This window comes from Puccinia triticina, chromosome 10A (genome assembly GCF_026914185.1).
Source record: "Puccinia triticina chromosome 10A, complete sequence".
NCBI classification, from domain to species: Eukaryota; Fungi; Basidiomycota; class Pucciniomycetes; order Pucciniales; family Pucciniaceae; genus Puccinia; species Puccinia triticina.
Window position 1 is genome coordinate 4209357 of NC_070567.1, and position 23718 is coordinate 4233074.

Sequence of the window (23718 nt, forward strand, 5' to 3'; positions counted from 1 at the left end):
TGAGTTTGTAAAGGCTCAATGGCCAGAAGATGCCTCACGCCATCAAGAGCTACAAGCGTTATGATCTCTCACCCGTCACTGGCCATCAACTTTCCATATATACTTGTTGGTCAAGAAAGCTTTGCCCACCTGTCAATACTGTACATTCTCAACAGAGAAGAGGGAACTATTCCAGAGATTAAGACTGTACAATCTCTATGACCGGAAGGAATTCTCTTGGCCACTGAGAGTTTTATCAATGGCCAAAAGTATGCCCTCCCAAGCATCAAGACTTTCTTGCCCGGAGGAATCCTCTGGTAACAATTAAGAGGCCAATTTGGCTGCCAATATTATGAAATATTGATGGCTGAGATATTTCCTAGCCGTCAAGACTGGCCGCAATGGAATGCCTCAGGCCAGGTTGTGCAGCCTTGGCGGGCACTGAGGTACTCAAGGAGCTGTTGGCCCCCAAAAGGGGTGTGAAAAGGGGTGCACACACCCAAAGGCTGAGAGTTTTGGAACCTTCAACTGCAATAAATATATTTTAGAAACATCAAATGTGGTCAATGTAGACATAATTGGATCTGCTTTTTTGGGAATCATGTAGATAGCTTGATTAATTTTTTTCTTGATATGAAAAGTTTTAGTTTTACAACTGTGCCGATTCTTTTTCAGTGGTGTGTAGAGCCAGAGGCGGTCTAGGACAATGGTTGTTCTATGAGAGAGATAGTGTTGCCGGGTGTGGCAAAACCGTGTTCTAGGGTTTCTGGGGAAAGAGATGAGGAGATTTGTGTGACTGCTGCTGCACAACAGATTGTGTTTGCTTCAGTTATCTAGTTCTGCATCTCTATGTTGTGAAGGCTATCAGCTTAATTTGTTGTGGACTTCTGTGCCTGATGACCTAGCTTAGACGCAACAATAGGTCTGCACTGCACGGGTTTTCCGCAGTTGCAGAACCAACAACTGTAGGTGTCAGAGATTGTTTTATTGTGCTTTTGTCTTTCTTTATGGATGACCAGCAACTACTTATTGTCTTTTTGGAAAATCTTGGACCTTGTCCGCCTTGACTCATGTATTTCTTCAAGGCATACTGTCTTTTTTCGCTGGGTTTTATCCTGACATCTGTCAGACAACGCCAAACCCAAAACTCACCCCCAGTGCCACCATTCTCCATTACATGATCTCGGAGTACAGCTAGTGAGAATCTGATTTCATATTCAGAACCAGGACAGCTTTTAGACCCTGGAGCCCCCCCCCCCCTAATGATTACCACCTGCTCCCCTCTGCCCCAAAGGAGGGGCTAACCAACAACCTGGACGCCTTCCACCCTGAGAGGGAGCATGGCAGCTGTGGGATATCCAATGCAGAAAGGTATTTCAAATAGCTAGAGGACTAGTGATATATCCATACAAAAAGCAGACAGAGGTCCAAGCTTTTTGGTAAAGACAATACTTTATTAAAACCTTTGTGGTCTGATTTGGTAGCTGCTCAGGATCTGCTCTTGAGCATTTTGGCTGCTAGATTTGGGTTGAGAAGTTAGCTTCAACCTGTCAGCTACCAATCAAAACTGCTCAAGCACTCACCTTTGGTGGTTGTTCAGATTTGTTCAAGTAATGATGATCAACAGCATTTTGCTGCGTTCTTGATCTTGCTGTTTGTGTTGCCTGAAACTTTAATCATCAATTTGTTTTTTGACCCACATTTGCAGTGGCTGCAGAAAAAGTTTTGTGTTGCTTACCAGTCTCCACAGCTATGGTTTGCAGTGCTCTTCTCACTTTGTAAGGTACAAACCAATTCCCATGGTCTATATTCTTACAGGATTGAGTGCAGTTGTAGAACCTCTGACAATCCAATTGCCACAACCTGGGCATACAAGAAGAAACTTGGCTCTGAAACACAAGCACCACTTCTTTGTCAGCCTTCATCATGTGCTTTTTGGCAATGACAGCCGGACTTTTGTTAGTTTGAAAAGAACAACCGTAATGTGTGGACTTGGCAGTTGTTGCAAGTGAAGCCAGTGGGTGTGCACTGTGTGTGTTCTGTCACACTACCTCAAGAATCCTGTTGCAGACAATGTAGTCATGATGCAGGTGTGGTGAGAAAAAACAAGTCTGTGGCCCTTTTTGCTCAATGTTTGCTCAACGGAGCCTCCATTGAGCAAAAAGGGCCAGACTCATTTTTTCTCATCACACCTCTGTAATAGATCACACCATCTGCAGCAGGATTGTTGAGGTAGTGTGGCAGAACACACACCACCACCAGCTTCAATTAGGGTTGGAAGTCTGGTTGGTAGAACCTAAAGGCAGAAACAGCCAAAGCGGTGCTGTGGTCTAGATATCGCCCCCCGATTGCGGCTCGTCCACCCGGTCGGGGGTTTGGCACTTCCCCCGGCTAACAGTGAACACTAGGGGGTTTCAAAGTTGAAATCAGGTTGCGCAGGAACTCAATCAGGTCCGATTTCCAGGAAAAAAAAATCACTGCCAAAAACACCAACCTGGGGGCTCTACTTTGAACGCCCCCAAATGCAAGAATCTCCTGGTCTTGCACCCAGGAGTTCTCAGGCCCCGTGTGGCACCGATATAATTATAGGTGATATAATTGCTGATTAATTCAATAAAAAATAGAAAATTCAACATAAAGCCTCCAAATTTTTTTGTAGGCAACCTACAGTGCTGGTCTCTTCAACTTTGAAATCAGATTCAACTGATTCAGCCATCTTCAGCACCATAATACCATTATATCACTTTTGACCAATATGAAGTGATATAATGGTATTATGGTGCTGAAGATGGCTGGATAAGTTGATTCTGGGTTCACAGTTGAAGAGACCAGCACTGTAGGTTGCCTACAAAAAAAATTTGGAGGCTTTATGTTGAATTTTCTATTTTTTATTGAATTAATCAGCGATTATATCACCTATAATTATGTCGGTGCCAAACGGGGCCTCAACCTGCAAAAATTTGGGCACGAATCGCTTTTGTCCCTTGCCACCGGGGTCCCGGAAGGACGTGTACACAGCGGTTACACATCGCTGTATTCAAATCAAACTCAATAATGCCCCCGCGAGGCCGGTCCAGGCCCAACCGGCCATCGAGTGTTGTGTCACTCGATGGCCGGCACAGACCTGACCGGTCATTGAGTGTTGTCTCACTCGGTGGCCGGTACAAACCCAACCGGCCATCAAGTGTTGTCTCACTCGGTGGCGGGTACAAACCCACCCGGCCATCGAGTGTTGTCTCACTCGGTGGCCGGTACAAACCCACCCGGCCATCGAGTGTTGTGTCACTCGATGGCCGGTACAAACCGTACCCGGCCATCGAGTGTTGTGTCACTCGATGGCCGGTTGAGACCCGACCGGTCATTGAGTTGCGTGCGTGGTAGTGTGTGCTGGCTCACACTCGATGGCCGGTGTGCAGGTGTGATTGGGGATATGTGAAAACACCCTTAAGGGGGTGTTTCTGACCTTTTTCCTGCTCCTGGACCTGATCTCCTGGAGCCTTTTTCAAAGAAGGAAATCAGGTCCGCAGGAGAGGTTCCAGGTCCATTTTTTTCCTGATTCCTGGGACCTGCGCGACCTGATTTTTAACTTTGAAACCCCCTACTGAACACGAGTGTATAAAAGGTCCTTTACTCAGCTTGTACACCAGAACTGTTCATGGACCTGCTCAGCCAGGGCATCTCCTGCTCGACCTCATCAAGATGGTTCGGTCTCAATCAGCAGTTTAACAACCTTCTGGGACAAGAGAATGCCATGTCGACGGGCGGGTTCACAGCCTTCTCGCAACGGAGCCATGTCCTGCCATGTCATGCTCGCCGAGCGCTTTATCTGACGGCGAGGCAGACTTTCGGCTTTTCAAAAGGGTCAGCCTAAAGGCACCCCAAACTTTTACTTCAAGTACACCAACATTTTGGGGTACCTCATTGGGCACCCCATTATAGTTGGGGTGCACACCTAATGTACCCCAAGGAAATGGGGTGCGCACTACCTTACACCAAAAAAACTGGGGTGCACAGGCCAAAACTCCCAGACAGCTGTCTTATTGGTGTGCAAAGCCATGTACACCAAGAAAATGTTGTACAAAAGAGGTGCACCCCAAGAAATTCTCATTTTCAGATTTGAACCCCAAAACCTATTTTGGATATTGGGGTGCATTGGGGTGCATTGGGGTGCACACACCAAGAGCCAATAAAATTTGGTGTGCATCAAATTTTTCTGGTGTAAAGAGTTTCTTGAGTTAATAAATCAAGCCTTTAAAAGACCTATTTACATTCAGGAAGAAGAATAAAATTAAATAAAAAGAAAAAAAACATAAAATTTCGAGTCATTGAGTGAAGAGCCTCAAGTGAGTGTAGAGGCTCACACCCTTCTCAATGTGACTGATCCATTCTTTAGCAATTTTGGAAGTCACCCGGGTTGCCAATACAGGAGGAGGGATGGGTTTGACACCATCCTTCCCCCCAACATTAGCCAAAACCCAGTGAGAATCATCGACATAGAGTAGGTAAATTGGGACTGAATCTCCGGGGCCAACACGTAGCGGAAGGTAGGTGCTGCAGTCTTTGATTGAAAGAAAAACAACTGGTCGTCCGTAAGTGTTCGCAATGATCTGACTGTGTGCCAACTTGGAGAGCCATTGATCGCGACCAATGTTTGCCTCCTCGTTCTCCACCGTGAGGCTTTCAATGACCAATTTCAATTGGCCTTCACCTCCCTGTAACTTTGAGTAAACTCCTCGGTTTTCGGTCGCCTCTTTGACCATCTCTTTCCGTACTCGGAGCCACCCGTTGTCTATGTAACCAAGGGCTTGTGCAATGCAATGAAAGCCGCAGTTTCCATTGCCAGGGGGATCGAACACGCCAAGGATGAACTGTTGAAGATAGTTGGAGATTTGGGACATGTACTTTTCTATTTGTTCCTTATCCACGCCATTGCTTTCTTTGTTTTTGTCGTAATCTTTGTTTTCAATGTTATCGTCCTCTTCCTCACTGCCAGAATCACATGATTTGCCTTCGCCATCGTCTTCGCCTTCGCCTTTGCTTTTGTCTTTGGCTTTGCCTTCATCTTCGCCTTCGCTTTTGTCTTCGCCTTCGCCTTCGTCTTTGCCTTCGCTTTCGAGTTTGACACGTTTTGATTTGTTTCCCTTGGGCACCTTTGATGCTTGCTTTCGAGAAAGATGTTCGCGTTTGAGCTTTGCTTCAACAAGCTCAAACGCCGAAGGGTTCCTCTTGGTTGCTGTTGAAGAGCGTTTGCGTTTTTTTGCTGACGGGCGACCTTTGGTATTCTTTTTGACTTCGGGTGCTTGAACTGCGACAGCGACATGGGTTCCAGCGGCAATACTTTTCATTTGGTCAATCAAATCCGCCAGCTTGCTGGATGGTTCGTGTGAGAGGGCCACTGTGAGCAGCTTCATTTCTTCGTCCAAATCAACCTCGCGGTCTTCGGATTTCTGCAGGAAGGCCACACAACATTCAGAACCACACTGAGGACAGATGATCTATGAGAAAACAGGGACTTACCGTTATCTCGGGATTATACTTGAGATTCCATTGGCAGTGGAAGTCATCTGGAGATAACACATCTCCACCTTCCAAAATCTCGGCAATCCTATGGGCACATGGTATTCCGAGTCCAATCCTAACTGTATTTGAGCAAGGTTCCGTCGGATCGAGGTTCTTGAGCCGTTCGAATTGTTGGAGGCATTCCTTGAGTGCAAAAGTTGAGATATTGCCGAGAAGTGGCACAAAACACTTGGGCACATTTACCAGGGTCTTGACAGTATCCCAACCAATCGACTCATGCACATGGTTGATTTGTGCATCGACCGCAAGAGCCAATGATTTGAATACCGAAAGCAAGTCGCCGGTGGAGTTCTTGATGAATGTTTTGACATAGGCGTGGCTGGATTCAACCCGAGAAGTGTTGAGATTTCGAAGGTGAGCATACTGGCATGCCCATGCAACCACAAAGAGTTCCTTCACCGGGAGAATAGAACTCTCAATATATTCGAGGACAGCTGGGCGAGTTGCAAGGTGCTTCTTCAAATCTGCGAGTCGTTCGGAGTATATATCGGGAGTTTTTGCTTGGGTGAGGCTGCCCCAAACAGTCATAAATTCCTTCCAGGGATCTGGTGGTGGTTCTTGCGGCGGAGACGAGACGTTTTGCGACTGAGGTTTGGGTTTTGGTTTATCTGGAGGGGGTGGAAAGTATTTTTTACAATGAGTGGTGATGTTCTTGTTGAGGTGCCAAGTGCACAGATTTGCTTGTGTATCAGGAAAGATTTTCGCCAATGCGCCTCGTAAGGCACTGTCGCGATCGGTGATAAATACTTTTGGGATGCGAAGGGGTCGCCAGATATGCTTCTTCAGGCAGCTGACCGACCACAAATAGCTGTCCGCATCTTCATGAGCCATAAAACAAAAAGCAATCGTGAACAACCGGTTCGAGGCGGCCTGACCAATGACATGAAGCAATGGGAGGTCGTATTTGTTTGTCTTGTAAGTCGAATCCATCAGGGCCACGTGATGATTGATTCGAGCGAGGTGAACGGAGCCGGCATGGGCACAAAAAATCAATAGAATTGCGCCAGTATTGGGGGAAACCTTGACGTCAACGAGCCAGTTAGATTCTTTCAAGATGCATAAAAGCGCTTCGGTTGGTGACCTTCCATCCAAATCCTCGCAACGAATTTTTTGAAGAGCGTTGCTAATAGTCTTGTTAGTCACATAAGTTTCATTGTTGGAGGTTTGGAGCTGCAGTAAAATCTGTGCAGGTTTCAAATTTGACTGAGATAGCTTTCGGATTTCTTCCACTTGCTTGGGAAGAAGCTTTTTGTGAGTGGTGTGGGAAGAGGGTCCAGAAGATGCTTGGTGGTTGTGTCCGCCGTGTCGGATCTCTAGTGTCCAAGTCTTATTCGCAATTTTCTTGCTGGTCGGAATAGAACCTTTGACTTCAAAGGGGCACGATATCTTCGAGGTCAATGTTTTTCGCCCAGAGAGATTCATTATTGAGCCGCAAAATTTGCCGGAACAATCACATCGGATGTAAACATTTTTGTTGGCATTCGAGCAAGACTTGGCGACCGCATATCCATGTGATTTGGCCCAGTTTTGACAAAACCTGACCAAGTCGTCCATTGAGAGAAACTGGGCAGAAGGGGGGGGATCCAATGGTTCTGAAAATAAAAATAAAAATCAGTTAGTTCTGGTAGTTTCTGATACTTCTGGGCCTAGAAGGCACTTACGACCGGTGGAGTAATTGAATATGTTTAAATTCGTGATCACATCAATTTGCGCCTCCGGATTAGTATCATGACCCTGAGCTGACTGCGGCACCAGGGAGATTGCACAAGCTGGAGATTCAGTAGCTTTGTCTGAGGAATTTTCGGATGGTGCCAATGAAGGACCCAACAAAGGGGTGGTTGGTGCCACCGCCAATGGAGTCGATGGGGTTGACATAGGATCCAAGGGAGCCAACACAGGATTTACGGGAGCAATTATAGGAGCCGAGGCGGGGGGAGTAATGGCAGCCAAACAATTAGCACTAGCCTGAGGACCAAACATTGTGAGGAGGTTTTGCATCTGTTCCCATACCGCTGGGGGTACAGTAACTCCGGTTGTTGATGGGGTACCAGTGCTGGTGTTGAGCTGCTGTGGAGGGTTTGACATGGTTGCTGAGTGGGGTGAAGTCGTCGGAGAGTTGGTTGCAGAGTGGTGTTAAGCTGGGTGATGGGTGATGGGAAGTCAGACGGTTGCTTGGGCACCCCAGGAATCATGGGTGCAGGGTGTAACACCCCAGGTATATCTGGGGTGCCGAGTGGGGAACCCCTTTCCCAGATTACTGCTCTATCAAGAATTTGTGTGCGGGAATTAGGCACCCCATCTATGATGGTGTGCCTTGTCTGTGCACACCACGGAAATTGAGGTTTTTGGGGTGCTATGTGGCTCACCCCAGCTGATATGGTGTACACCATGTTGTACCCCAACATTATTGGGGTAGACCCGCAAAGACCCCAACCCCTCTGGTGTGCATTGGCTCCGCACCCCAAACTGGTGTACATGAAGTAAAAGTTTGGGGTGCCTTTAGGCTGACCCTTTCAAAACTCGGGCATCTCCATCAACATCCTTATAGCCTAGGATCTCTTCGGAGGAGGCTGATAGTAGCAACCGCTTAAGAGTAAACGGCAAGTCGCCGATTACGCTGTTGAATTCCTATTGTTACTGTTCATAATCGTAAGATTGGCCGTGAACAGCGGGATCGACTTTTTGTTGCTAATGGCAGTGATCAGGTCAATCTATATGTACCCGGCGATGGACACATCGCCGTTAGTGATGGATGCTAAGATGGCTCAAGATCCACGCATGACCCGGGAGACTCCTTCTTTAGTACTATGTAGTCCCCTTCAGCTATAAAGGGAGCTGCTTTCCGAATCAGAATCATCCTCATCCCCTTCAATCCCATCCTTCAGCCTTCAAATCACCCCAGTCCACATCCATTTCCCATCCAACAATCATTTCCAGTGTAACAGCCCAGTAGTCACCCTTCTTTCACGTGTCCATCTCAGTCAATATGGTTGCCTTCAATGCTATTGCCACCTTGTCCATTGGTGAGTCACACTGCATTCCTTCAACAACTTGCTGTAGTTCCAAAAGCCCCCCAATTGTGCGTCAGTGACACTAAACCCACGCAACCTTCCTTCACAGTCATCGCCTCTGCTATGGCCCACCCGGTCAGGTGTGTACAAGGTGTTCGGATGCTAAAATTCCTAATCAGGACAGAAGCTGAATTACGATATCGTTTTTTTTGTCAACAAATTTGATTACGCAGTGAGCAATTGGTTGCTCGTCAGTATGTCGATTCCGTCCAGACCGCCAGTCGCTCTTACCAACAAATGAGCAGCGAGTTCAGCAGCCTTCGCCAAAGCATTGCGGGTGGACAAGTCAGCTTTCAGAGTGCTCAGCAACAATTCCAGTCGCTCTCCAGCCAGGCAAGCTCCACTGTTCTGGCTCTGAACAACTGCCAGCGCTGTTTTGACCATGGATCAGCGGTAAGTGCCGCTCCCTGATCCGCTTGGTAATTTTGTGTTTTCCTGACACACAACCTTCGCTGTTTCAGGCCACTTTGACCACTTCTGCCAGCCAAGCATACTCCGAGATGAATTCGCTCGTACAGACCGCCAATGAAGTCTATGGCCCACAAGCCCAGCAGCTTGTTTCACGTAAGCATGTCTTGTAAATCTTTCTCTCGACGGTTGTTGAGCCTGTATATCTCTATTTCTCCCCACCAGCCATCTCCCAATTGGATGGACCATTGCAAACGAACCTCGACCGGTTCTCTGGTGCTGGTGTTGGTGCTCAATCCCTCTTGCCCCCCAATTTTGCCCAAACCATGGGGCAATCTGGATTACCTCGCCTCTCCGACTTCGCCAGTCAGTACCAGAACGGCCCCGGCGGAGGCTCTGGATTTTAATCGGGCCGTTACTTTCTCGAAGGATCGGAGGGAAATCTCAATCCCGTTGACATTTCTCACCCTCTGTCTCTCTCTTCATCTTCCGCCACCTTGCTGTTGTCTTTCCGACAACCTGGGTCCTGATCAACTCTGAAATCAAAAACGGCGCCACTCTGCCTCTTATAGATGACATGTATATAGAAACCCATCGTCTAGAAATACATCAGCACTTTGAAAATAGCATTGTTTCATGACATGATGCATTTGAGTCGATTCTGCAAAGTTGACAGCTCCATCAACTAGTAAGGCCCCGTTTGGCAGGGCCCAGCGTCATAGGTGGTAATAAACCGCAACGTAATAATCCGAATAAGCTTTATTAAACCTTATTTGTATTATTACTGGGCTTACGCAATTATAGAGGGCCATTTGGGACGGCCACCGTCATATAGCGACAGCAGTCCTGTCTGTTTGGTGCGCCACTCAAAAACAAGTCCGGCCTGCGCTTCTCTCCTCCTCAAATCCGATGCCACGATGCCCCCACCGGGCTCCGCAACCCTCAACAACAGCTGCCTCTTGCCTTGCTTCCAACACGAACACCAGCAGAAAGTCATCAAGCTGTTCATCTTGATGGTGATTGTAGCCTCGATTTGTTTGGGTCAGGAAGCGGAGGCGGGATTGAAGCCTCGGGCTCCGTTTGGCTGTCCACAAAAATGTGGGAGCGTAATAAAAAACTTTGCAGATTATTTTCGGGGGGACAGGGGATATTACGCTATCCCCTGTCCCTGTTTGGCAGCCCACCGAGCGTCATAAAGTTGAAGACAGGAGTTCACGCTCCATTATTCCCCCCACCATTTGGGATATTTCACCCTGACCCCAAAATTTGTGGTCATAATCGCTCCCTTTGGCCTCGAATCCGTGCGACTCAATGGCACCCCGACGCAAGAGACCTCCATCCTCGAACCCTCCCCCCAATCGACCGAGGCTTCAATCCCGCCTCCGCTTCCTGACCCAAACGAATCGAGGCTACAATCACCATCAAGATGAACAGCTTGATGACTTTCTGCTGGTGTTCGTGTTGGAAGCAAGGCGAGAGGCAGCTGTTGTCGAGGGTTGCAGAGCCCGGTGGGGGCATCGTGGCATCGGATTTGAGGAGGAGAGAAGCGCAGGCCGGACTTGTTTTTGAGTGGCGCACCAAACAGACAGGACTGCTGTCGCTATATGACGGTGGCCGTCCCAAATGGCCCTCTATAATTGCGTAAGCCCAGTAATAATACAAATAAGGTTTAATAAAGCTTATTCGGATTATTATATTGCGGTTTATTACCACATATGACGCTGGGCCCTGCCAAACGGGGCCTCGGTCGATTGGGGGGAGGGTTCGAGGATGGAGGTCTCTTGCGTCGGGGTGCTATTGAGTCGCACGGATTCGAGGCCGAAGGGAGCAATTATGACCGCAAATTTTGGGGTCAGGGTGAAATATCCCAAATGGCGGGGGGAATAATGGAGCGTGAACTCCTGTCTTCAACTTTATGACGCTCGGTGGGCTGCCAAACAGGGACAGGGGATAGCGTAATATCCCCTGTCCCCCCAAAAATAATCTGCAAAGTTTTTTATTACGCTCCCACATTTTTGTGGACAGCCAAACGGAGCCTAAATCTAATATTTGTTGCTTTTACTGCTTTGATTGGAGGCAAGCTCATCTTCTAGATCAGCAATATATTTACAACTTGGCCAAGTTGTTAAGTTCGGACGCAGCACCCCAGCAGCAACGACATTTGAGACTTGCCACCCTTCAGAGTCGAGCTCAGTCTCACAGTCACATCACATTCCCAACGTTCGATTGGCACGACGGTGAGACCGGCTGTCTCAATTGGGAACATGAGTTTGACGATGGCTCTATTCCGGTGCCGGGGCGTATGGAGGATCGATGTTGCTCATCCCACCATGAGTCATGGGTTTTCCTTTTCCATTGCTTTTGGCAAGTGGGTTGTGGCCGCTTGGACTCCTTTGGTCTGGTGATGGATTTATTCGGAGGGCGAAAGCCACTCCGTGTCTTCTCTCTGTCAAGACTCATCCAGATGTCTCGACAGGGAGACGTGATCTCAAATGAGCAACATGCATTGCCACTGCCGAGTAGAGTGCTGAGTGAGCGTAAGATTTTGCGGAGCCTCAAGTTGTCGGATATAAATAGCCACCTCTGGACCATCTCGAACCATCTCTTCATCGCCACATCCAGCAAGTCCCAGCCTCACCACCTTCAAACTCAGCCAACGCCAACAAAACACTTAAGTTCAACCCCCCAGTCAAGCCTTCAACATGCGTTTCGCCATCGCCACAGCCTTTTCTCTAGCTCTTCTCAACTCGGCCTCTGCTCAGCTCCTCGGTGGCCCGCTTTCCGTTCTACCAACAACGTCGCTCTTCAGCCCAACCGGCACCGGAATCAGCTGCGCCAACCAGGGCAACGCGCTGCTCAACGCGAATGCTCTGACCAATGTTCGGTGTGGCGGTAGCGGCGGCTATGCTCCCGCCCAAATGAGCTGTGGCAACCAAGGCGACAATCTTGGCTTCTCCCTCGCCAACATCAACGCCCTCACCTCCATTGAGTGCGCCAGCTACTAAGACTTCTCCTTTGCAATCTTCGGGAAGCCCTGATTCGAGGTTTGTTGACTTTCTTCGATGTCCAAGAGCTTCCAAATGCCCACTGACTTTTCTCTTGCCTTTGTCGCTCTAGCACCGCTTATTGGACTTCACTCAATCGTGGACAACGCTTTTTTTCTCTGTTGTTCCTATTTTCATCTCGTACACTCGTTCTTCACATTCTTTCTGTACAGTCGTTCTAGCACATCTTTTCCGCATTAATTTGTTCATGGGTCATCGTCCTTCGCTTCATCAGAGATCACCAATGTTTGAATTTCATCTTCAATTGCTTCATTCCTCTGTGATACCTGAAACCTGCCAACGTCTATTCGGCTTTCTGCGAGAAGAGAAGTTGAGCCTACCAGTCCACTTGACTGACAAACCATCACTCAGTTTTCATCAAAGAGCCAATCCACGAAGCACCAAAAAGCAGAGTGCAAGCGTGTTGCTTGACGCTTAAGCAGTCGCCTCACATCATTTTTACCACCAAAACTCTTTCACGTGCGTCGTGTTTTTACGTTATGACATTCCAAGAGAATTAAAATCTTGAAAGTAAGAGGCATAGCATACCCAAACCCGAAAGCCACACAGTTTATCCAAACAGAAACCCAATAGATAAATACTACCTAAGCAATTAGAAGCATTGCCGGCCCCTGCTAAAAATCCGACTAATCCGCGGAACCTGTGCGGGCGATTGACATTCAAGATTCTCGAGGTGCTGCTACGGTGACGGCGAGGCAGCTGCTTGAGGAAGGGCGTGAGCTTAGGTAAGGTGACGGATGGTGTTGCTGTTGGCAACGCTAGCACAGTAGCTCAGATTGAAATTTGATTTGTTTTTTACACCAGATTGTGGAGTTTGATTCTGACGGTCAACAAGGGAACCCCAAAAACAGCAACTTAAAAGGCTGTGATGACGTCAAGATTCATGCCATCCTCTACCAAACTGGGTACAAGGGACTTGTGTCAAGTTTGAGTGTAAGACTCCACTTAGGACTATTCACTGGAGTCTTAAGGCTGGGGCTGGGACACAGGCACAAGGCCTTGGGAGGAGATTCTAGGAACCACTGTTGTAGTTCAACAGCTAGCCCAGGAGAGAAGTTAGCTTCTCTCTCCTAATTACAACAGAAGGAAAATGAAGAAGGATTGAATGCTCACCTAGCCCAGGAGAGAATTTAGCTTCTCTCTGCGGAGCTAGGAGGGCGCGGGGAAGCAGAGCCTAAGAAAGAGTCCGTCAAATGGCTTAAGTAATCCAAACTTGTGAGTCCTCAAATGGGGCTTCACATTGAGCGCCAGGCTGCTAGCGCTTTGGCCTGACGCTGTAGCGTAAGTTCGCTGCGCTGCGCTAAGGGCCTGTACCATGGGCCTCAATTTTGAGAAATTTCAAGTTTTTTTGCCCTGTACACAAGAATTGAAAACTAGCAGAGGGTTCAAATGTTGAAATTCTTCACATTTGGGCTCAAGCCTACATTTTGGCCAGGCTCAGTTTTTGTCCCAAGAAATTTGGAGGCAAATAAATTTGGAAAATTTCAATTTTCATGCCCTATGGTACAGGCCCTAAGATGTGCTCTTATTGTAGCGCAGCGCAGCGCTTCGCCCTTGGCTCCCCTGGTCTCCCCGTTTGAGTCCTTAATCGCGCCTCTGCTTTGATTAGACCTTATGATGGAATTCAGAAGATGCTTCTTGGTGTCCTGCCATGCAAGGATGAATTGAAGAATGTTAGAATTTAGAACTTTCAGGCACGAGAAATAAAAGGGCTAAGATGAGTATTGATAAAAACTCAAGAATTTGGGCAGTGAGGATGACTCTCTCACCGGATGCGGCTCAGCGGGGCGCGGAGAAAGAATGAGGAGAACCGATGAGTGTAATTTCTTGTTGTAGGCTGGCTTTAAATAGACTAAAAACAAGCGGCCAACAAGTGGTTGGAAGACAATAGGATAATGAAAAAGTTTGATCAAGACAAGTTTCATTTATACTATCTCTGAGACTATGCGTGATAACAAGTATGACAAGATATTATCTACTACACACGGTTCAATGACTACTTGGTGTGATAAAATCTGTACTAACAAGGATACTGGCAATGCTTTTGAGAATGACATGAAACAATGTTTTAGAGGTGTAAGTAAGAGGAAATGGCAAAATTCCAACAAAGAACGGGCACCCCATTGTTTGAAAACTGTGGACAAGTCTCCATCTAGAATCAACAAAACTGGACCTTGGCGCTGTTGCAGCAAGGAACTAGTATGTTTCTCAGACATGATTGTTGAGCTTGGCGGGTCTGTTCTTGCAACCTAGCCAAAGGGTTTTGCCGGAAGAGTAAACGGATTGCAGTCTAGAGGAAGATTTGTCAGAGCTTCTGTTTTCTTCATATTCAAGTCTCATTGAAACCACAGTGAGCATCTAGACACTGAGCAGAGAACTGGAAACATTTGCACAATCCTGAGGTTCTTATCACACCCTATCACAACCCCCAAAACCTTTGTCAGTTTTGAAAAATCTGACTAGCTTTGATCTTAAGTGTACAGCAAGTGTTGCTTCCTGCTCACTAAGAATAAACCTTACTTCCCAATCTGTCACTGCCTCCCAATTTCAATTCATCCTTCTTCACTCTTACCATGCTTTATCAATCACTCTTTCTTAGTTCCTGGATTATTTCAGCTTTGGCAGGTCTACCTGAGCTAAGCAATGAGCTGGAAGCAGGCAGTAGTGGAATAAGGAAAGCCAGGGTGGATGATCGATTGCACGGTACACATTCATAATTTTCCTGGATCAACACATTCCATAGCACTGCTCAAATCCTGGGCTTCTAGCTGATGATTGAAACTTGTCATATGTATTGTGAAAACCAATTCAAAAGCACTTGCAATCAAGCCGGATGATATGTACCCCTGGGAAACAACTACTGATGAAATCAATCCTGAATTGAGTGGCTCAAGTTCCCTTGGAGAAAACGGGAAAAAGGAGAGGTATATTTCTCCTGAAAGACGTCAGTTCATTACTCAGAGTAGATGTCCACATTTTTCATAAATATATTGCAGTTATAACAGTGTAATTATTTAATGGCATCCTGTGTGTCAGCTGATCAGGTTGACCAAAAATTCATCAGGTGTCACATGAATTTGTGTTATCACACCTGCCATATGCAGCTGACAAATGTGGCCTAACTCTATCCAAGTTTGAACTTATTTTTCTGCTGATTTTCTCTTTTCAGGTGCACACATACTTCATCATTGGGACAATAATCAGGGTAAGCTGGTTTTAAGCTGGTTTCTGTGACTAGTTAAGTAGGGCCATTGAGTGAGGATCATGTTTATTCATATGTAGACAAGGTGCATTTAGTCTACCAACATTCAACATCACTCTCAAGCTTATGGAACAAGCTGGTAAGTCATCTTGACTGGGTAGAATTTATAGGTTCACATCGCCACCCTGAAGTATCTGAAGCAAGAAGATTAGTTAAACAATCCAGGAAGAATATCAAATCCCTCAAGAAATGGAAACTGTCGCAGTTAGCAAATATCAAGACAGATGTTTCAATAGATAAATTCACTGAATGGGTTACTTCATCTGAGGAAGATGGTCCGTTTCACAAACTGATTCTAGATCTTCCAAAGGAACTGTTTCCCTTGGTTTTTGAGAAGTATCTCCAAAGCTTTGGGAATTTAGTTTTAAAAGATGTGATGAAGCTGATCACTGATCACAAACAAATATTCAATGACCCTTACATGAATCAAATATATGGATCCTTTGATTATTTCACAACTTGGAAATATGCAAATGAGGTTGTTGATTTTTTATATGAGAATGAATTTATCAATGATTTGATGGTTAGAAGGTTGTTTGAAGATTATAGGATAGTTAAAGAATTGATTTTCAACACTTCTAATCTTATCAACAGTGATAGACATTTGAAGCATTTGGCAAACCAACCATTCAAGTTTAAAACACACTGGTTCAGCCTTGGGCTTAACAAGTATTCATCAGGTAATTCCACTTCTTTTTTTTTTAAAAAAAAAAAAAGAAACAGTTCCTGCTTAATCAACTGATCTGATTTCATTTCATCAATCAAAAAGCTTTAGGAAAGAAAGAAGAAATTTTGGTTGATTTGGTATCTCATGTAGAGTGTATAAAGAATATTTGGAAAGAATCTGATGGAGAGTATTGGGATGAAGAAATTTTGGATCTACTTTCCACTGAAAGATACTTTGGTAAATTGAAAGATTTACTTGCAGCCAACAACCCAGATTTTACAGCAGGAAAAGAGAAACTTCATGCTTCAATAGCGGTTGATCCATCTGGATTTAGACAAGAGATGACCAACATGATCATCCAGCTGGTAATGAAAACCCCTGGTGTTTCTTTCTCAAGATACGAGAATAACAGAAAACTTGCAACAGCAATTTTTGACCTCTTGGGATTCATTGAAGACAATCTATGTCCAGGAATTTTCAACGAAGTGTAAGTTCTCGATGCGATGATACTGGATCATCCCGAAGTCTAACAAAACTGATTTCTTATTGATCCTGCATTTTTTTCATGAAAGAATGGCTAACATTTCATTCCCAACGTTAATCACCAAGTTCGAAGAGCTGACAAGCAGAACCTAAAATCATTCGGGTTTTGAATGCATAGGGAAGCTAGTTTTGCTTTGCCCAAGCTTGCGTATTATACAATCAAATTATAAACAATTTATTTTCATTGATCGGTATCACTGGCACCGCCTGGGCACCTGCGCGATGGTGCCGGAGCCGGGTCTGTTATTTTTTCAAAAAAAAAAGTGGTGCTCTGTCTGTGCACTGGCCTGACTACCGCCCGGCCCCTGGGGGAACATCTTTGCCAGCCGGAGGCAATCCTCCTTCCCTGCGAGAGCGTACAATCTCGATGGGCGAGAAGGAATCCATCGAAACTGTTGAGTCTTGGTGGCCGAGAGGAATGTCCCAGATGATTCCTTGCCGTCCAGCCCGATGAGATGGTTCCTTGCTGGCCATTGGGACCGCACAGGACTATCGAGATGGCTGGGAAGGAATCACTAGACTTGAGGTGTGGGTGCTTTGGCAAGGTGGTCTTTCTGGCGTAAATTTAATTGCTACCGTAGCCTCGACATGGGGTAGGATAGTTCTCTCCTCTGTATCAATCTTGGGTCAGTCTCAGGGAGCACGAGCGTTCCAGTGAGCCAGAACTGTGAGATTGAGGGAGGAGTGAATATGTAGCTTGGTTGGGGCGCCTGAAATTAAATAAGAGCGTTGGACTGTGTGAGGGAGAGCTTAAAAGTGTGTTAATACAGTTTCAGACCCAAACCTAAAAAAACCTCTTTCACAAGTCAGAAACCCAGCCGTTGGTGTGCCGTTGAACTCGTGTAAGCCGATTCCCAACCAAAAAAACCAAGCCACCAACAACAGCAACAACAACAACAACCCACCACCCCCAGCAACAAAGAAAGGAAAAGAAAAGAACGCCCGTCTCCAGCACACAAAGTCGCCGTCATGTTTATGTGAGTCCCTGTCTGGCGAGAGCACCAGATGACACCACACCCGGCTGATCGATGTGTTCCTCTTTCCCTGGTGTGTATACAGTCTGAATTGGTATGACTCACCATCTCGATACATCTTCCTGAGTGGTTTGAAATGAAGGAATTGCTGGCAGTAACTGACTTTTAACAACAAACATCACTTGATACTACTCGGCCAAAAGGTTCTGGGATGTCTTGGCTAACCTGGGTAAGTAGCAGATTGTCGATCAACGCTCAGATAAGAAGATCCTCACCCACATATCTGTTCCTTTGTCGTTGCTTCCGGATGAATTATCTTAGGTTTGGTCAACAAGAATGCCAAGATCCTGTTGTACGTTCGATGAAAAGCTCCCGTTGTATGTGATCCCATAGACTCCGGCTTCTGATCGATCATCGTCCCCTCCTCCCCCTCCTCCGCTGCCACCCATCCAGTCTCGGTTTAGACAATGCGGGTAAAACGGTACGTACCTTTCTCTCCGATCCCCTGTAGCTGCTGGCCGATATCTCGAAGAGTTCGCCAATGGTCTCGCCCGCTTCCCGATCGCTTTCAGACTTTATTGCACATGTTGAAGAACGACCGACTAGCGACCCTTCAGCCCACCCTACATCCAAGTTGCGTCATCCCCCTCCCTTGCTACAAGCACCACCACAATGACAGATAGTAAGAGAAAAGATAGGATGGAAACACTCAAACGTACATGTGTCTGTGTCTGTGATCATGATCGAATACAGCATCGGAAGAACTAGCGATCGGGAATGTGAAATTCACGACCTACGACTTGGGTGGCCATCAGCAAGCCCGCCGACTGTGGAAGGAGTATTTCCCCGAAGTGAATGGGATCGTCTTCTTAGTGGACGCACAAGACCCGGAGCGGTTCTCGGAATCGAAGATCGAGTTAGATGCACTTCTCAGCATCGAGGTACGTCCAGCATCCCCAAGCCAAGAAGAAGATGAATAACGAAAACCCTCTATCCTCCCCTCCGTGAAGTATTCTAAGCTGATCCACTACTTGGGTCAAGTATAGGAACTCTCCAAGGTCCCCTTCTTGATCCTTGGGAACAAGATCGATGCCCCAGGTGCGGTCAGCGAAGAGGACCTCCGACATTGTCTCGGCCTCTACCAAACCACTGGCAAGGTAAATCCATCCTCTCACGACCGTTTCTGACGGATCAAGCGATCCCTACTGACCTTGATGATCGATCCCCAGGGCAAAGTGCCACTTGTAGATATCCGCCCGATCGAAGTATTCATGTGCTCGATCGTCATGAGACAAGGTTATGGTGACGGTTCGTCTTCTCTCTCGCTCAACTCTCCCCTTACCACAATGTGCTGATCCTTCGTTGGCTCGGGCTTAGGCTTCCGTTGGTTAGCGCAATACATTTGAGAGCCCTTCTCAACCAAAACTACCCAATAAGGATTTCTCTGTTTCTTTCCGTCTCCGTTCCCCTTTTTCATATACATAGTTGTTTTTTGCTCTTTTTCTTTGCTCCTCCATATATCTCCAAGTTTCCTTGTTTTTTTTAGAAGAAAAAGAAAAGAAGAAGGAAACTTTCAGAGACCATACTCATCACATCAGAAGAAAATAAAAAACAATTGTTGCTATAACTGATTTCGTTCGCCTATAAAAATCAAACCAAATGAATGCATTTCTAAAGTAAAATAAAAATCAAACACAACACTAACACCTACACAAAGACAAGCAACAAATTCATTCTTGTCTTAAAATCAATCAAATTCTTATCGTTTATCTGTGCTGCTCAAGTTTTCTCTCTTGGGAATGGACATTCTCGAGCGCATGGTGCAAGGTCAAAGAAAAGGATTAGATCTGCCCCCTGTCCTTGCTCCATTGCCTTATTGATCATATCCAGATATATGCACCTAAACAGTCCAAAGCAGTCTAATCACAAGCAAGTTGGTAGCTTTGAGTGGCATCTACTGAACGGTTACACCATGAGAACCCTTGTGATGTGTGCAACTGGCCAAGAAAAGACCAGAATCTGTCGTCCTGATCTTAGCACCTTTCTGGGTTAACTTAGATTCCTGGGCTGCCTTGTGGCATGAACCAGTGACAAGTGAACAAGCTTTATGTGGCAAGCTCTGGGAGCTAGCCCACCCTGTAGTTAAATCAGATATCTGGTACAATCCACCAGACCCTGATCCGTTTGTCATAACCTGCTGTGTGAGTTACTGTGCACTGAAGCTTGGTTGAATCAACCTTTACAGTACATATCACCACAAGATTCCTTGACTTTGGGCAGTGGACTGGTGGCAGCTGGGCAAGGGTTTCTTGCAGTGATATGATCGGCACTCTTTGTACTGCGTGAAACAGGGCACGTTCAGTAGCCAAGATGGGGATATTTCTTGCCAAAAAACGAAGAAAAAAAACATCTGCTACCTAAGACAGAGAAAGGCCTGAAGAGTGGTATCAACAGACTTTAGAAGGCAGACACAACAAAGAAAAATGATTTATTTCTTCTTTTTTGGGGCTTCCTTGACAAATGGTAAGAAATCTCGGCCTTGCATGTACGGTCTAAGTACATGAGGAATCACCAAGCCCTATACACACATGTCCCCATGGATGCGAAAAGGAATTGGGAAGTTCAATAGGATCGGGGTCAGTTATTGAATAAAGAATGGTTTTGGGGCTGATCATTGTGGGCGAACGAAGAAAAAGCGGATAACGACTAACATCTTGAGTTTGATAGTTTTCGACCAAGCAACAGAGTGCTCTTTCTGTAGCACAGAGAGTACCGTTAAGCATGTGGACATATACCTTCTGGGTGTCACCTTGCTTCTTAACCCCACATCTGACCTCTAAGCTTCTTGATTCTAATAATCAGAGTGCGAAATCATTGGTTAATGAAAGCTCTCAAGAAGGTGCGGGATGCTTTAGAGAGATCCTTACGATAATCGGTACAATTGCTGACGGAAACGAGTTCTTTGAACTCGCCCATCGACGGGAACCAGGCTTCCAAGTCGGCTTTCTTCGCCGCCGCATTATTCAACGCACCACTAACGATGCCAACGAGTCGATAGCCGATCCCCAAGGATTGGTAGAAATCCTCAGAGTTCTGGATCATCTCTTCAAACATCTCCCACGATTTCGACGGGTCGGTGATGCAGAATTGTTCCACTTTTTCGAACTGATGTACCCGGAATATTCCCCATGTATCGCGTCCATGCGAGCCCGCCTCTTTCCTGAAACATGTCGAGTATCCTGCGTACCTGGAAATAACAGCACCACACACGTTACTTATGATCAGTCGGAAGAACGTTTGCTGAAGGGAATCTGGATCTGAGGGATCGCAAAGAAAACCAACTTGAGAGGCAGTTGCTCCTTTGGTTTTTCAAACCACTCGTCCGAATGATAGGCTGATAAAGGTTGCTCAGAGGTAGCAATGAGATATTTATCATCTTCCCCATCACCGGATAGCTAGATAGATGGGCAAATCGACGACCAGAGAGCAAGTCTCCTCGATCAGTAATCTATCAGAGATGGGGGGCAAAGAGAAGCCTGGTGTAACAGGAGGGGCAGGAGACCGACGCGATAAAGAGCCTCATCGAACTCCTCCAGTTGAGCGGTCTTGGCCATCAATGTCTTCCTCATCATGAACGGAGCCATAGTTTTCCTGAATCCTTTTTTGCGTAAGAAGTCCAGTCCATAGTTGATCATAGCCTGGTTGAGATCGACACCATCGTTGATCAGAAAGAAGCCCCGATGGCCTGCAACCTTGGCTCCTCGCTCCAGATCCACCGCGTCTAGCCTGTGCATCACTATGTCGTGCGATAAAAAATCATCGCGTTTTTCGAACGGCATGCCCAGTTCCTGATTCCATGTTCTCAGGATTACGTTGTCATCCTATAATATTTTGCCTCAGCTCTCGTATCGCTGAACGTCCAAACCATTTCTAATGGCCTCACGCACCTCTGACATGCTGACGGGGACACTCTCATGTACAATGTTGCCAATACTACTGGCCCGATTCTTCAGTAGGTTTTCGGCATCGGCTTCTTCCTTTTCCAATTGTTTGATTTTGTCATCCAATTGCTCTTTGGAAGCCCATAATTCGGGCTCAGGCTGCTTCTTGGCCTATTGTATGAACAAACAACCAAGCCCATCATTAGAAATATGCGAGAAACGCTAGATATTAAGAAGGAAGATCAAATATTCAAGATGTGTTTTTTTGGTTGATGTTTGCACACTTTTTTGGCCTCACCGATTCTTTTCTTGATGACGTTACCTTCTGTGCGAGCCTCCTTTAGCTGAAAACCGACTATTCTTTGCAAATCATTCAGATGTAAAGATATTCGGTCAGATTCATTTCACCAAAGCAAGCCCTCTCTTTTTTGAAAACCTGATGGAGAACTGGAAGAGAAAGACTGCGAAAGAGACCTTTGGTCCAACTAGTGTATAGTTCCAAGACTTCGTCGACTAATTCGGCCGCCTTTTCGCCACCCCGTTTCCGTTGAGAGGCTTTCACGAACTCGGGATCTCCCCCCTTACCAGTCTATAGAAGCAAGACCCATCGATCGTCAACGAGAGATATTCCCAAAAATCTTTAACAAGGATAGCAGAATCGACTTGCCTGTAACAATTGTAACTCGATCATCGTCTGGTTGTCTGGTTGTTGGCTGATGACAGGCGGGTGGATGTGGGTACGATTTGTTCGCGTCAGTTTGGCTTTTCTTGGCCCCGGTGACCCCCGGTGGCTCTTGTGCTGCGGGACTGGGATGACTTCCCTTCAAGATCTGCGGGCCTCCCAGAAGTGATTGAGAGCCCAAAAAGCTAGATCTCCCAGAAGTGATCAAGAGCCCAAAAAGCTAGATTTCCATGCAAAAATTAAGACTTATTGGGTCTAAACCATTATCTGCAGGGGTCCCAGATTGCACGGGAAGTCCTCCAGTAACTTGCAGAGAACATGTGAAGCAGTAATGATCTAACCACTGCTGCAGGGTAGGTTTTATCCAATTTTATATGTAGAAACAACCCACACAGCAACATTGGAGGATTTCCCATGGCAATATGGAGGGCTCTCAGAATTGATCTAGAGCTCCGATGCCTAGATTTCCCTGCAAAATCTAAAATTTGCCAGCTCAGATCTGAATTCATAGATCAATGGTGTAGAAATAAAGATTGGTCTTGGTGAAAGATTTTCAGGCACCCCCTCTTTTCAAGAATGTTTACTGGACTGAGTAATTACCGGGGGCTTGTACTCCTACAACTACATTCTGCTAATCTTCAGAGCCCCACAATGAGCCTGATATTCAACAATCCGCATGAAATATTGCTTAACACTCTTCAAATAAGAAATGCAAGAGTAATTAATGATATCAATAGTAAAACTCTGTGAAGCCCGCGCTCCCCTTGGGTTTCACAATGTTACACATGACTATCCCTGATTACATCAGCTTGTATTTGACTCTCAGCTATGTAGTCTTCACTTCCCCGCTTCCCAACTAGCTCAGTAGACTAGAGACCCCAGACTGATCCCTCTCTCAGTGAGCTAGGTAAGCTTCTCACTCCCTTTCTTCTCCTTCTTCTATGATTCATCTTGTATGTAGAGAGACCCCGGACTGATCCCTCTCTCAGTGAGCTAGTGAGCTAGCTCTGTGAAATAATGCCCCCCGAGATTGTTTCTAGAACCACTCCAAGGCCTCACTGCCTTGTCCCTCCGCCCCCAAACAGTGAAGGGTCTCCTGACCCTTACAAACTCTTTCTCTAATACTGCAAGTACAGTTTTAAGTGTAAGCAAACTAGCTTATAAGTAAGATAGATAGTAAGAGCAACTCCACCACAGGTGCTATGTGGCATTCAGCTCCTACAATAACAAAATCAAGGGCTACCAGGTTGCTAGTCGGGGTTTTGTGAGCCTTGGGAGCTCATTTGAAATATCTGTTTTTGTTGACATCTCATCACCTCAAACACCCATCCAATACCTCAAGTAGGGTCACTTGAGGCTTGGTGAAATCTGGGTTTAGCTCTCAGAATAAATCCTGTGTGGTGAATGCCACAGCAGCTTGGGAGCTAGACATGGCAAAAATTTGGCCCCACAGAAAGATCCTGCAGTGAAGTTGCTCTAAGATAGCTGAAAAGGGCAAAAAAAGAGTCTATCCACCATTCCTCCTCCCTCTCCTTGTACATCTTGC

At 46.2% G+C, this 23718-nt stretch overlaps 4 protein-coding genes across 4 annotated transcripts; 3 read left to right on the plus strand and 1 right to left on the minus strand.

Moving 5' to 3' along the window:
• Positions 1-8545: 8545 nt before the first annotated feature.
• PtA15_10A402 (uncharacterized protein) lies at positions 8546-9445 on the plus strand (the record flags this gene model as incomplete). Its single annotated transcript, XM_053160574.1, has 5 exons — positions 8546-8582; positions 8680-8710; positions 8804-9023; positions 9092-9194; positions 9264-9445. 5 exons carry the CDS (start codon positions 8546-8548, stop codon positions 9443-9445), a joined length of 573 nt encoding a protein of 190 aa, XP_053024534.1.
• Positions 9446-11740: 2295 nt separating this feature from the next.
• PtA15_10A403 (uncharacterized protein) lies at positions 11741-12043 on the plus strand (the record flags this gene model as incomplete). The annotated part of the gene is made up of 1 exon (XM_053160575.1): positions 11741-12043. The coding sequence occupies one exon, from the start codon at positions 11741-11743 to the stop codon at positions 12041-12043; it is 303 nt and encodes a 100-aa protein (XP_053024535.1).
• Positions 12044-17544: 5501 nt separating this feature from the next.
• PtA15_10A404 (uncharacterized protein) lies at positions 17545-18955 on the plus strand (the record flags this gene model as incomplete). Its single annotated transcript, XM_053160576.1, has 10 exons — positions 17545-17552; positions 17635-17643; positions 17753-17778; positions 17871-17901; positions 18003-18030; positions 18122-18182; positions 18303-18490; positions 18596-18706; positions 18779-18857; positions 18927-18955. The coding sequence occupies 10 exons, from the start codon at positions 17545-17547 to the stop codon at positions 18953-18955; spliced, it is 570 nt and encodes a 189-aa protein (XP_053024536.1).
• Positions 18956-20037: 1082 nt separating this feature from the next.
• On the minus strand, positions 20038-22181 carry PtA15_10A405 (uncharacterized protein; the record flags this gene model as incomplete). Its single annotated transcript, XM_053160577.1, has 9 exons — positions 20038-20127; positions 20261-20400; positions 20477-20796; positions 20892-21004; positions 21116-21430; positions 21497-21661; positions 21775-21845; positions 21965-22079; positions 22158-22181. The coding sequence occupies 9 exons, from the start codon at positions 22179-22181 to the stop codon at positions 20038-20040; spliced, it is 1353 nt and encodes a 450-aa protein (XP_053024537.1).
• Positions 22182-23718: the final 1537 nt, after the last annotated feature.